General features: G+C 53.8%; 1 protein-coding gene across 2 annotated transcripts; it reads left to right on the top strand.

The window, feature by feature from the left end:
• Positions 1-2,073: 2,073 nt before the first annotated feature.
• RHBDD2 (rhomboid domain containing 2) lies at positions 2,074-8,748 on the top strand. Of its 2 annotated transcripts, XR_008434346.1 has the most exons (5): positions 2,074-2,224; positions 3,387-3,788; positions 4,146-4,296; positions 6,414-6,867; positions 7,204-8,748. XR_008434346.1 is itself a non-coding variant. In XM_053961462.1 (4 exons), the coding sequence occupies exons 1-4, from the start codon at positions 2,080-2,082 to the stop codon at positions 6,814-6,816; spliced, it is 1,101 nt and encodes a 366-aa protein (XP_053817437.1). In that variant the 5' UTR covers positions 2,074-2,079; the 3' UTR covers positions 6,817-8,748. The 2 variants fall into 2 exon arrangements, 1 of the variants encoding a protein (XP_053817437.1); XM_053961462.1 differs by having other exon boundaries at positions 6,414-8,748.
• Positions 8,749-12,877: the final 4,129 nt, after the last annotated feature.

The raw sequence follows: 12,877 nt of genomic DNA, 5'->3' as shown, positions 1-12,877 counted from the left end.
AAAAGGGGGTTGAGCTCCCTGCCTTTCTCCTTGAGAAACTTCATCTCCTCCAGCCATGATGTCTTCTCCTGCTCCGTGGGCCTTTCTGTGACAGCCTGGGAGCTCACAGAGGCTGCCCGTGCCATGTTGGGATTAGGGCAGGTCCCAAACAATGCTCCCCAGGCAGGGGCCGTAGGGGGGTCTTGCTCTGGGTAGAGCCTCTTGGTGTTTGTGCTTTCCTCAGGGACTGAAGGCTTCTCAGACGTGGAAAATGGAATTAATTCAGAGAGTGTTTCAGGCTTGTGTGTCTGCCTGCCTGCTGATAGAGCTGTGCTGTGGTCCCAGCCAAAAACTTGGAAGCTGAGATGTGGGAAAAACATCAGCCCTTCAACCCTCTGCTCTTTCCCCTTGGTTGGAAATGATCCCAGCTGCTTCAAATCCTTCTCCACGTTGCAAAATCAGAGGTGGTGTGGGAAGGTGGGTTTCTTCTGATCCCTCCTGTGTAACTGAGACCTCACAGGGCGGTGGCCTTTAGGTCCCTTCCAGTCCAAACCCCTCTGGGATTCTGTGGGCCAGCAGCCAGACTGTGTGGGCACACAGCAGAGTTCACAGGATCACTTGGGGCTAGAAGTGACCCCTGCAGATCATCCAGTCCAGCCCCCCTGCCAAGGCAGGGTCACCTGGAGCAGGTGACACAGGAACACGTCCAGGTGGGATGTACAATTTTCTCCTTTTGTGCAAATATGCTCTTTTCCTACTACAATATCCACAGCCACATCCCCAGCTACAAGCTCAAGGACAGGTGCAACTGTGGTTAGTGCTAACTGTGTGTAAAGCTAGCCAATGGTCTTGATCACAGGGAAGCTTTACCCTGAAGGAATCAGATTAAGTTCTCCCTGCTTCGTTGTGTTTGGAGGTTTTTTTTTCCACGAACATGATGGGACTGCTGGGGGGGTTCCTTGAGATTTTATTGCAGCATCAGCCTCATTGCATGGTTGAGACAATAGAAAGATGGCAAAAGCTCACGTACAACCAGCAGCAGCCAAACTTCCCTTTACTATTTCCCACATTTCATCATCTCCTTATGTCCACGAGACCTGCAAGAAGTTTGGTATCTTCACTTTTGAGCTGCTGATCCCTCTCCTAGATCTGACTAGAACTGGCCAAACAATTAAGCCAATATTCTGGGGAACTGAAGGCAGACAATACAAACCTCCCACAGGTTTTGGTATCAGCATGGCAGGAGCAGCTGTGGTGTGGACATTCCTCTCCACCTGAAGGGAAACACTCAGCCTTTGAGTCCATGTCCACTCTGGGGCCCTCACTTCTGGAAGGACATTGAGGGGCTGGAGCACATCCAGAGAAGGGAAAGGTCTGGAGCACCAGGAATGGTTGAAGGAGCTGGGAGGGCTCAGCCTGGAGAAGAGGAGGCTCAGAGGGGACCCTCTTGTGCTCTACAATTATCTTACACGAGGTTGTAGCCGGGGGGGGACAGTTGTGCTCTGCTTCAAGGGACAGGGTGAGAGGATTTAGTCACGGCGGGTTCAGGCTGAACATGAGGAGCAATTCCTTCACAGAAGGGGTGATAAGACATTGGAAGTGGCTGCTCAGGGTAATGGTGGAGTCCCCATCCCTGGAGGTGTTTGCAGAAACACTGAATGTGGCACACAGTGCTCCGGTCTAGTTGACATGGTGGTGTTCATCGGTCACGGGATGGACTCGATGATCCCAGAGATCTTTTCCGGCCTGATTGATTCTCTGCTTCCCAGCAGCCAGACCCCGCGGCTCGGGGGAGAGTGGCTGCATGGGCCTAGATGGGCCTCCCACACCCTGGGGCGCCCCGTGCGGGAACACCCGGCTGTAACCCAGCCCTGGGCGGGCTCCCAGCGAGACCTCACACCTCTCGCTGGGATGGTTTCCCCTTTCTGAACAGGGAATAGATAACCATAATTAAATAAAAATTTAAAAGGGGGGGGTGGAGAGAGAGCGCGCGAGAAAGACCGCCCCGTCTCCATGGTAACGACCACAGCGCCTCCTGTTGCCGTGGTAACGGCCAGGCCTTCCGGCGGCGCCCGGAAGCGGCGGGCGCGCGGGGCAGCAATGGCGGCGCCCTCAGCCCCGCCGGCTGCCGCTGCCCTCACGGTGCTGCTGTCGGTCGGTGCCTCCGCGCCCGGGCTGCTGCGGCATGTCCCCGCCGCCCGCTCCGCCGCCGCGCTGCGCCCCGCAGCCCTGCACGACGGGGAAGGTGAGCGGGGCTGCCGGCGGGCGCAAGCCGCTGCCTCCTTGGCCCCTCTGCCCACCCCAATCCGCGCCTTCCCCAAATCCCAACAGAGCCTTTGTGTCTCCTCTCTCCGGCCTTCTCTAAATCCCAACAGAGCCTTTGTGTCTCCTCTCTCCGGCCTTCCGCAGAGGAGCCTTTGTGTCCCCTCTCTGCTGCCTTCTCCTTGTCCTGCCCTGGACCCCGTGGTACCCGTCCCTCCCCAGCGCCCATTTCTGTGCATTTCCTCAAGCCCGTCTCCGAGCCCGCTGCTCCCCTCCTGTCCCGCTCTCCGCGTCCCTTCTCGCTTTCCGTGCGCTTCCCCTGACCTGCACCGAGCCTGCTGGGCACCCATTTCAGTCCCTCGACGTCAGGCTGCTCCCCCGCACCCTCATCTCTGTCCTTTGACAGTCAGCCCAGTGGATGACACTACTGAGAGCTTGAGGGATTTGCGTTTCTCAGTCCCTGTGGTTTTCCCAGAATGATTTTTATCACACTTTTAATTCCCGTGTTCCAGCTTACCCCCGTGCAGTGATTTCCTTGATCAGCACAGGGCTCTGAGTGGATGGGTGGATTCCACCATCTCCTCTCCAGGGGTTGCACTGTGTTGTTTTGTTTCTCGCTGGTATTTTTCTGGCTGTGGAACTGAGGTTGATAGGAGGGATGTGGAGAAGTCTGTCTCAGCAGTGTGCCTAGGAGAACACCTAAACAGAGGGCCCAGAAGCACTTCTGAGGTGTGATAACCTCCAGACATTTTTGGTGATGAAAATCAGCCTGCCAGCAGCTTAAGAAATGTTTATATTTTTGCCAAAATTGTCAGTATCGTAACAGCTATTTTTATATCTCTTGCCTTCTCTTTTAATGAGACTGAAATTTACTACAGATGCTGTTGCTTTTTTCCAGGCAGCTTCCCAGGAAGCAGCAAGAGCCAGCCCATATGTTTGTGACACCCAAGACAGCACTCATTTTCACTCTATCTGGTTATTTATGCTTGGTTTTAAAGGCCTCAGGTTCCTTCTCTTCTACACCAGGATAGAAATGAGAGCTGTTAATTAATCCCGTGGGCTCACTCTCCCTCTGCTCGAGCCTGCAATTGTTTTGTAGCAAGCCCGGTGCTGTCTGTGCCTGTCTGAGGTGCAGCTGTGCTCAGTTCACAGGTTGATCACCTACATCTTCATCTACGAGGACCTGGCCTCCCTGGCCTGCGGTGCTGTTATCATCTGGTACTTTGCTGGCAGCTTTGAGAGGAACGTGGGCACAGTGAAGCACTGCATCCTCACTGCCACTTTCTCCGTGCTCTCTGCCCTCCTGTACCTGTTCCTCGAGCCCCTTGTCTCCGGGCTGCTGGAAGTGGGAGATGCCAAGGGGTTCATGCCAGTGGCTTTTGCCATGCTGGGGGTTTCCACCACCCGCTCACGCATGAAGAGGACTCTGCTTTTTGGGTGCAGAGTTCCTGTGGTGCTGGTGCCGTGGCTTGGGCTCTGCCTAGCGTGGTTTGTCCCTCACTCTTCTCTCTTGGGGAACCTGTGTGGGCTCCTGGTTGGGGAAGCCTGTATCCTTTCCAAGTGGGAAGCCCTGGCCCAGAGGGGGATCGTGGTGGGAAGGAAGCGCTGTAGTTCTCACTGCTGAGGTGCACTGGCTTTTCCTTGCCCTGCACTAAACCCTCACTGGCTTTTCTCATGCTCATCCCATCCCATTCTGCATTTGTGTTTGACCTCACTCTGCCCCTTCTCAGTGCATGCAGAGAACGTGGAGCTGAGGAGGACGATGGTCTCTGAGGGTGGTGCTGGGTAGAGCTGGGAGAATTCTCCAGAGAAAGTGGTTTGGGAGCAGAGGGGGACTCTGTGTGGCTGTGTCAGAAATGAGTGTGCTTTGTCCTCAGCTCTCCTTAACAAGCTCCTGACTTCAGATGGTCTTGGCTACTGTTTCTGCTTGGATTTTCCAGAGTCAGTGGGCTCTAAGCTGGACCGGGTGTTCCCTTTCACTCTGCTGAAGAGGATACCAGGGCTGAAATACATCCCAGGGTCCTTAGCACAGAGAAGAGCCTCTGAAAACAGCACGTAAGTACAGGAGTTCCTGTGAAACATCTTGTAGGGGAATTTTGAGGTGTGAGTAGAGGCCTTAAAAGCTGTATTGTGCCTCTCCTGTTCTCACCGTGGGTGCCATGGGGAGCAGAGTCACCCATGGATGTTACACTGCTGACATTAGTGTGACTAATGAATGACACATTAACTCAACCTGGTTTTTAGTGAAAGCTAAATGGAGGTTAAAGACCTCTCCTTTGCTGCAAGGGCAGCCTGTACACATGGGAGTATTGCAGCTCTGGCTGACAGGAAAGCTAAGTTGTGTAACTCTGCCCCAGCTTTAGGCAGTTGATCCTGGCTATATGGCTCCCTGGGCCATGATCCTTATCTTTATTTGCCCCACCTCTCCTGCCAGGAATGCTGTGAAGTGAGTTGTGTCCAAACCTACTTAGGACCAGAGCATTGTAAATTAAGGATGGCACTTAAAAAGTTCAGTGCAGGCCTTTTGGTGTCTTTTAACCTTTCAGCAGGTTTTCAGTGTCAAAGCAATGTTGCTTTACAGAAAAGAAACCTTGGGGCCCACAGCTGATGTGCAGGAAAGGTTTTAAGTTTAACACAAACAATGAGAATTCACTTGTACTCTAAAAAGCTTGAAAATGCAGGTCAAATATTTACTTATTCTAAGGTGTCCTTTCAGTTTCACAGAGGAAAAATAGTTTTCTATTCAGGGTTACTTTCTGTGTATTGTTTAAGCCAACAGGTTGCTGTAAAGTTTTATTTGAAGTGGAAGCATTCCCAGGTGTTTGCACTGCCCTCACCCATGGGAAACCATAAAAGCAACCCTTGCCTGCAGCAGGAGTGTCCCCCAGGTCCATCAGGACACTCAAAAGGTGTGAGTGCTTGCAGGAGAGGCCAGACACACCCAGAATTTGTGTTTTCCCTCTCTCCCTCCTGTGCAAGTGCAGCTTTTGGGAGGAGAGGGAGCCTGGCTCCTGCTGAGCCTGTGTCAGCACCAGTCCCATCCTGCTGTGCACAGCACCTCAGTGTCTAAACCTGCCTCCTTTGCTGAGGTGACACAGACTGTTGTGACACAAAGGTATTTACATGAACATTTGACTATCAAGCAGGGCGTGGGAAGGTGTTTCTAGGATGCTTCCACTGCTGCAGCTGAATTTGCATGTCTGTGTCTTAGATACAACTTCTGTAAGCGCTTCTGGAGTTTAATTTTATTATTTTGATGCTTATTTCCAAGCGAGAGCTCTTAATAGTTTGGGATTTGTTTTAATTTTAAATTTTCATAAGGTTCAGGCATTAAGTGGCTGCAAGACAGGAGATATTTCTTTGAAGTCCAGGCCTTGGCATCGTGTTTGCGTCCACAAATAAAAAAAAAAATCCAATAATTAAAAAGAAATCTCCAAGCCTGAAAAACCCAGGATGAGCCAGTCTCTTTTTCTTGCTGGGAACTTGGCACTCATGGCTTCATGAATATTGCCTGGATTCTCAGCTCTCATCCTCATGTGCGTGGGCTGAGCAGCACTCCTGAAGTCCCAGAGGCTGAGGCTTCCAGGCAGATTACCTCTCTCCTGATAGGTTTTGGCAGGATGAATCATGCCTTCTGCTGGCAAACACTTCCTAGCCCTTGCTTCTGAATGATTAATTTTATTTCTAACTCCTTTATTTCTAACTCTTTCATTTCTAACTCTTTCCTCCTTCCTTTTTTTTAATCTTTGCTCCATACTCTGGGCTCTTACTCGCACCAAAAGCCTTTGTGTTTTCTTGATAAATAACTGTAACTTCTTCTGATTAATGATTTGTCACTCACAGGGCAGGGAGGATGTGCACAGGGATCTCAAAGCATGTTGCAGTTTGGCTTTGTGTATTCCTTGCAGAAAGAGTCTGGGGCCAAGAGAGAGTGGGTGTGGAGTGAGAGTGGGTTGGGATTGGGAACAGCTGTCCTGGGAGGTCACTAAACCCGTTTTTTACTCAAGTGCTGCTTATAATCAGAGCTTCTGTTGTAGTGAATCCCTCTGATGGATTGCAGTGACCTCTCTGAGCGCTGGTCAGGAGGAAATCTGCCCCCAGGGTATTTCCAGCACTAATTAGGCATTGTCAGTTCTGAGCACAGTGTAACCTTCTGTTTTCTTCCTGCCCAGGATTAACGCGGTGCCTGGCACTTACCCCACCCAGAGCTACCACTGCCCTTCACCTCTGGCTCTTCCTGCTCAGCCCAGTGCTCAGAGCCAGGGCTTTCATCACAGCCACGCTCCAGGACACCAGGGACCTCAGCAGGGCCATGCTGCAGGACACAGCCTCAGTTCTTCCCACTGCCAAGGCAGAGGTGCCTTTGGAGAGTGCCCTGGGCAGGCCCACGCCGGAGCCTCGCCGGGACAGTGCTGCCAGCTGGGCGAATTCTCCGTCCCACAGCGCGTGTGCCCAGCTCAGCCACAGCCACCCACAGCCACGGGCCTGCTGGCTGGTGTTCAGCAAGCACCTGGGTATCCAGCAGCCCCAGTGGCCCCTGTTCCAGCTGAATTTACCAGAGTCCAGGTGTACTGATCCTCCAGAGAGCAGCAGGACTCACACGGGGGCAGGACTGCTGTGTCTGGGGTGAGTGTTGGTAGCTCCAGTGAAGGCCATTCCCCTGCTCCCTGGTACAGTCTACTTGAATTGTATTTCCTTTATAATTTTTTTTTTTTTTTTTTACTTTTTGATGTGGCTGGAGGATGGGAACTGTATCACCTCTGTGAACTTCTCATCCTTTTTAAGTCTTTCTTCTTTGCTGCATTTAGCAGCTGCCTTTTTCCACAAGTCCACTGGAGTTCCAGTGCACCAGCTCCCCAGGCCAGGGTAGGAACCTCAGTGGCAAAACACTGAGCAAATCTGGGGTTTAACTAAGCTGCAGCAATAAGCACTTCCCATTGACATTCCTGTCTTTTTTTACAGGTTTGAAGTATCTAGAACCCAAAAGAGTGGGAATCATACAAGTCTTAGTTTGTAACTTAAAATTCAATGGAGGAGGACAATGTTCTACTGGTGACTTGTTCACTTGAGAGAGTGCCTTGCAGGGGGCTTGTTGCACCAACCTGGGGCAAGAGGATAGAATACAGAGTACTTTCTTCTGTCCCAAAACACAGCTCTAAAGTGCTGAAGGTCCTGTGCCTTCATCAGTGGATTGCCTTCATTTTCTGAGAGCGTTGCACCAGCTCAGCCTGTGTCACCAGCACTTGGCAACCTCAAATGCCTGTGAAGTAGTGAGAGACTTTTCAGTAAGGGATTTTGACCCTTTGTGGAGCAAATATTTATAAATCCAAGGAGCTGGGAGGGACATTAACAATGGGTTAGAAGAATTAAGTGGAATGTAGCAGTGCTGTTGGGGGTGTTCACACTGCTCAGCTTTAGAAATCCCACCTACCAATATTAGCACAATCTCTCTTTTTTTCAGAGCTGGTGGGCAGGTGTGTGGGAGAGGGGAGTTTTCAGCCAGGGATTTACAATAGGATTCACTGTTTGGTGCCTGAGGCTGTAATGAAGGAGTTTGGTCCAGTTGCTGGGATTTGAGCTTTATTCCCAGCTGTGTAGCCCACTGTACAGTGCCAGGAGGAATCTGCTGTCTCTGTGTCTGTAAATCAGCCAGGATCTCAACAACTGCCCTTGCCTCTACTTGGAGTTTTGCTGTGCTGCATTAAAAAGTGCTCCATGAAGCACAAAGTGCCATTCCTGCTCTTGGAGATGTTCTTGCAGTGCCTCACCCATCCCCAGAAACTCAACAGCCTCAGGACTCCTCCCTGCTCTCGGTGAGCCTGGCCAGAGGCAGCTCTGGCAGCTGCACGTTCCAAACCACATCCTTGCCTCTTTCATTTTTCCACCATCAGGGTGTGAACAAACCCTGTGTTGTCATCCAGCTGCTTTACTTCTCCAGCAGCCCCTCTGGAATGACTGCCGTGGTCCCATGTGGGATGCAGGGGCTTCCTTTTGGAGGAGACCAAAGTCAATGCTGAGAACTTGCACCTCACAGAAGTAAGACATGAGTAAGAAGCTCTTCTTGTGAAGGTGAGCACCCCAGGCAGGGCTTTCAGCAGGAGGATGCAGCAACTTGGGAACCAACTTAAGAGTTGGGGGGCAACTGTTTTGTACCTGATTATTTCTCTCCTCTGTGGGATCACAAATGGACTTGATTTCATGCTCCTGTTTTTCCTGCTGACAGCAATTGCATTGTTATACTTTTAGTGTGGAGCAAGAGCAGGATAAGGAGCTTGTTTGAAATTTAAAAGCATGTTTTTAATACCAGGAAAGAAATGCTAGAGATAACATTGAAATGTTGACACTCCACTCCTGTTAGTGCCTTGATTTTCCTCCTTGTGTAGTCCTTGCCTGTAAACTTAGGAATTTTACCACTGATTTTTTCCAGAAGGGTGATGAGAATCAATAGCAATCACAAATGTTGGGTATCTCCAAACTGTGAACTTGAAATAGAATCTGAAAGTCGGACTGGTTTTCTCTGGGTTTGTTTATGAGTGGGGAGCTGGAGCATGCCCCTCCGGGGAGATGGGTGGGATGGGATCGGTGGGGCGGGATCAATGGGGTGGGATCAGGGGGATGGGATCAATGGGGTGGGATCAGTGGGGTGGGATCAGGAGGATGGGATCAGTGGGGTGGGATCAGGAGGATGGGATCAGTGGGGTGGGATCAGGAGGATGGGATCAGTGGGGTGGGATCAGGAGGATGGGATCAGTGGGGTGGGATCAGGAGGATGGGATCAGTGGGGTGGGATCAGTGGGGTGGGATCAATGGGGTGGGATCAGGGGGATGGGATCAATGGGGTGGGATCAGTGGGGTGGGATCAGGGGGATGGGATCAGTGGGGTGGGATCAGGGCAGTGGGGTGGGATCAGGAGGATGGGATCAGTGGGGTGGGATCAATGGGGTGGGATCAGGAGGATGGGATCAGTGGGGTGGGATCAGGAGGATGGGATCAGTGGGGTGGGATCAATCGGGTGGGATCAGTGGGGTGGGATCAGGAGGATGGGATCAGTGGGACGGGATCAGTGGGACGGGCTGCGGGCGGGATGGGCGCAGCTGCGTGTCAGGCTGGTGGCTTTGGACGCGCACTGAGGACGAGCACTGGGGACAAGCGGTACTGCAGGCTGGAAAACGCTGGAATCCGGTTGTTTTTCCTTGTCCAACTCTTATCAGTCGATCTGGTGAGAGTCGCTCTCCCCGCAGAGCTGTCAGAGGGATGGTGTGTTTCCAGGGAGCAGTTTCCTGCCTTTATAGCGGTAGAGGAAGCCCTGTCAGAGTCACCGCGGGAACAGCCCCGGTCCCAGCTGGTGCAAACCTCCCTCCAAGAGGGAAGGAGCAGGTCCCAGCCACAAAGCTTTCTGTGCTGGGACAAGACAATTGCCACAGCCTTCCAGGTGAGCCCTGAGCACAGGACATGCTGGATGAGCACAAAGATCTTTTGGGAGCTTCTCGGTGACCGTGGCAGATCACTTGGTCTCTCTGATTTCTACAGCTTCCACCATGTCCCCACCAGTGTTCTGAGCCCAGCTGCACCTACTGGTCACGTGTAATACGATGGACTTTTCTTCAGTACCCTTCAGATGGATGTTTGTGGAGATTTATTTTCTGTTCCCTGCTTTTCTGAGGGCATCCATTCCACAGTGAAATGCTCTTGGACAAGTGGAGTCCAACGAGTCCCAGTTCCTCAGGGCTGGGGGTGAATTCAGAACTCATCACCCAAGGAAGTGAAGTTGCGGAGAGGGAGGAAACAGGTTGGGATGAGACATTTGTAAAGGTGCCTAAGGCTGAGAAGAGGATTTAAATTTGGAAGGGAGGTAAAAGTCATCAGCTTGCTGGGCTTTGGCATCTGCCTAACTAAGCTCACAGTAATGTTACTCATCACACATTGCAGTACCCGCTCATTTCCTTGGCGGGGAGACAGAGAATTAAAGTTCCTAAAGCAGGAAAAAAAAACAAAAAAAAAGAAAAGAAAAAAAAATCAATAATCTCCCAGTTCAGCCTGGGATGGCTGCCCTTGGGGTGGCTGCCCCTGGGAACGTGCTGTCCCTGGAGGTTTGTTACTCTGTGCCTCTGGCTCATTCCTAGTAAAACTGCCACTGCATTCCATGCCAGGATTGTGTCTGTCCACAGGGTGTGCAGAGTCCAGAAAGCCTCTTGGGTTGCTCCCATGTCCTCAGAGGGTCACTGCAGAGTGACAATCTGGGCACAGCGCTGGGAGCAGAGCCAACTGTTCCTTGTCCTTGGAGAAGTGGTCCTGCCGTGGGAAGGATTCTCTGGAAGTCCAAGTCCATCCCCTCTGCTCTTCAGCTCCCACCATGGTGCAAGGGAAAAGGAATCAGGGACACACAAGGAAAGCAGAACTGACTTGGACCTCCACTGCTGCCCCATGCAGGGGTGAGAGGGGACTCACAAAGTGGGGAGGCCTGGCAGGGGACATTGATGCTGGAAGGAAAACAGGTCTGTGTTTCTTTGTTTGCCTGTCATTAACTTTTGGCCAAGCACACCCATGCAGACATCCTGACTGGGGCCAGGTTCCCTGTGCCAGGGCCAGGACACTGCCAAACACCACCTCCATGGCTGTGCCATGGTGTCTCCTGTTGTTTGCTGGCACTGTGAGGGTTCTGTGGCCAAAAGTTCAGCCTCAAACTGTGCTGGGAACAGAGGAGAGCTGGAGAGGTGGGAGAAATAGGTAGAGAGACAAAGTGCTGACCAAACAAGTATCTGTAGGCTGCAGGACTCTGCTGCTTCCCCCTGGGGGGTTTGGGCTGGGTGTGATGAGCTCCCAGCCCCTTCCCTGAGGGGACAGAAGGGGACAGGCTGTGCCATAGTGCCAGTCTGGGCACCTGATGGGATGACCCCAGCCATGGACCTGCTCTGTCCTGCCATCCCCTCAGTGCCACTGGGATCTTCAGCCCATGTCCACTCACCCCATGGGGTACGGTCACAGACCAGCCACGCCAGGGAGCTTCCACGGGGTCAATCCCAAAACTGACGGGAGTGGCACCAGTACTCAGGTGACCTCACAGCCCTCGACCCTCTGCTCAAATGCTGTCAGGAAACAGGGTGTCCCTGCAGCCCTGGGCTGGTGTTCTTCGGTCTGTGCCCCCTCCTCACACCTCTTCAGGTGCCTGCCAGGCCCAGCTCGAACTTTGGACCTTCCCCAAGTCTTTTATTGACTCTGGAGCGAGCGTCAACACAGCGACGGCGTCAGGATGGTGACTTTGGATGTGCCAGTGCCCAGCAGGCAAAGGGAGGGGACCCAGCCTGGGGTGACCCCACACAGCCGTGGGGCTGCTCAGTGGGGTCAGGGCAAGCTGTGCCCCTGGCTTTGGCCAAGCTGGAAACAGCAGAGCTGTAACCCAGCTTCCACCTCCAGAAAAAAACCAACAGGGAAGAGAGCAGCAGTCCTTGTGGAACCTGGGATCTGGAGATCTGGGTTGTGAAATGTCCCACTGGGACTGCTGCGGATGCTTCCAGAGCTGCTTGAGCAACTTCCTGGTGTGGCAGCAAGAGAAAGACCACCCCAAAATATCCGAATCATCTGGGCTGTGGTTAGATCAGGAGCATGTGCTTGCCCCCTGGCTCCCACGGAGGATGGCAGCGACTGGGTGCCAGCCTGCACCTCGGGGTCCCCTTGACTCCCCACGGGGCCCTGGTCTGGGCAATGATCTTGGGGGGAACTGGAAGCTCCACAGCAGCACCATGTGCACCCAGGAGTGGCCACAGACGGGTCCTGCGTCTGCAGCTCCTGGCTCAGCCCGAAGTTAGTGTCCAAAACTGACCTCAGCACCCTGACCCCAGTTCATGACTCCACAGTGACCCAAGCCCTGCTCCCACTGTCACCCCAACTCTGACCCCGCCATGACCCCAACGCTCGCCCCCATAGTCACCCCCGAATGTTGACCCCAACCCTGCCTCCCCTCTTGAGCCTGTCCCCCAGACCGAGCCCCTGCTGGCACCCACTGTGACCTCTGGACCCTTTTCTTCTGCACCCTGACCCCACCCGTGACCACCCCACGCCCCAGTTCTGACCGGCCCCTGACCCCCCCCGTGACCACCCCACGCCCCAGTTCTGACCGGCCCCTGACCCCCCCCCCGTGACCACCCCACGCCCCAGTTCTGACCGGCCCCTGACCCCACCCGTGACCACCCCACGCCCCAGTTCTGACCGGCCCCTGACCCCCCCCGTGACCACCCCACGCCCCAGTTCTGACCGGCCCCTGACCCCCCCTGACCCCACCCGTGACCACCCCACGCCCCAGTTCTGACCGGCCCCTGACCCCACCCGTGACCACCCCACGCCCCAGTTCTGACCGGCCCCTGACCCCCCCCGTGACCACCCCACGCCCCAGTTCTGACCGGCCCCTGACCCCACCCGTGACCACCCCACGCCCCAGTTCTGACCGGCCCCTGACCCCCACCCGTGACCACCCCACGCCCCAGTTCTGACCGGCCCCTGACCCCCGCTTTACCGCGGGCCCTCCCGGCGCGCCTGTCCCTTTAAGATCCCCGTCCTGGGGCTGTACCATGCGCCGCAGAGGGGTGATCTCCACAAGCAGCCGCCTATTGGCGGGCGGCGAGGGCGGAGCGTGTTCCCC

The sequence above is a fragment of the Vidua chalybeata genome, chromosome 20 (genome assembly GCF_026979565.1).
Source record: "Vidua chalybeata isolate OUT-0048 chromosome 20, bVidCha1 merged haplotype, whole genome shotgun sequence".
NCBI classification, from domain to species: domain Eukaryota; kingdom Metazoa; phylum Chordata; class Aves; order Passeriformes; family Viduidae; genus Vidua; species Vidua chalybeata.
The sequence above is the reverse complement of the archived record's forward strand: the minus strand, read 5'-3'. Positions and strand labels throughout refer to the sequence as shown.

Coding starts and splice junctions, on each gene's coding strand:
- RHBDD2 (XM_053961462.1), top strand. CDS start 2,080: ATGGCGGCGCCCTCAGCCCCGCCGGCTGCCGCTGCCCTCACGGTGCTG. Junction 3,789..4,145: donor GCTCCTGGTTGGGGAAGCCT/GTATCCTTTCCA, acceptor TCCTGACTTCAG/ATGGTCTTGGCTACTGTTTC. Junction 4,297..6,413: donor AGAGCCTCTGAAAACAGCAC/GTAAGTACAGGA, acceptor CTTCCTGCCCAG/GATTAACGCGGTGCCTGGCA.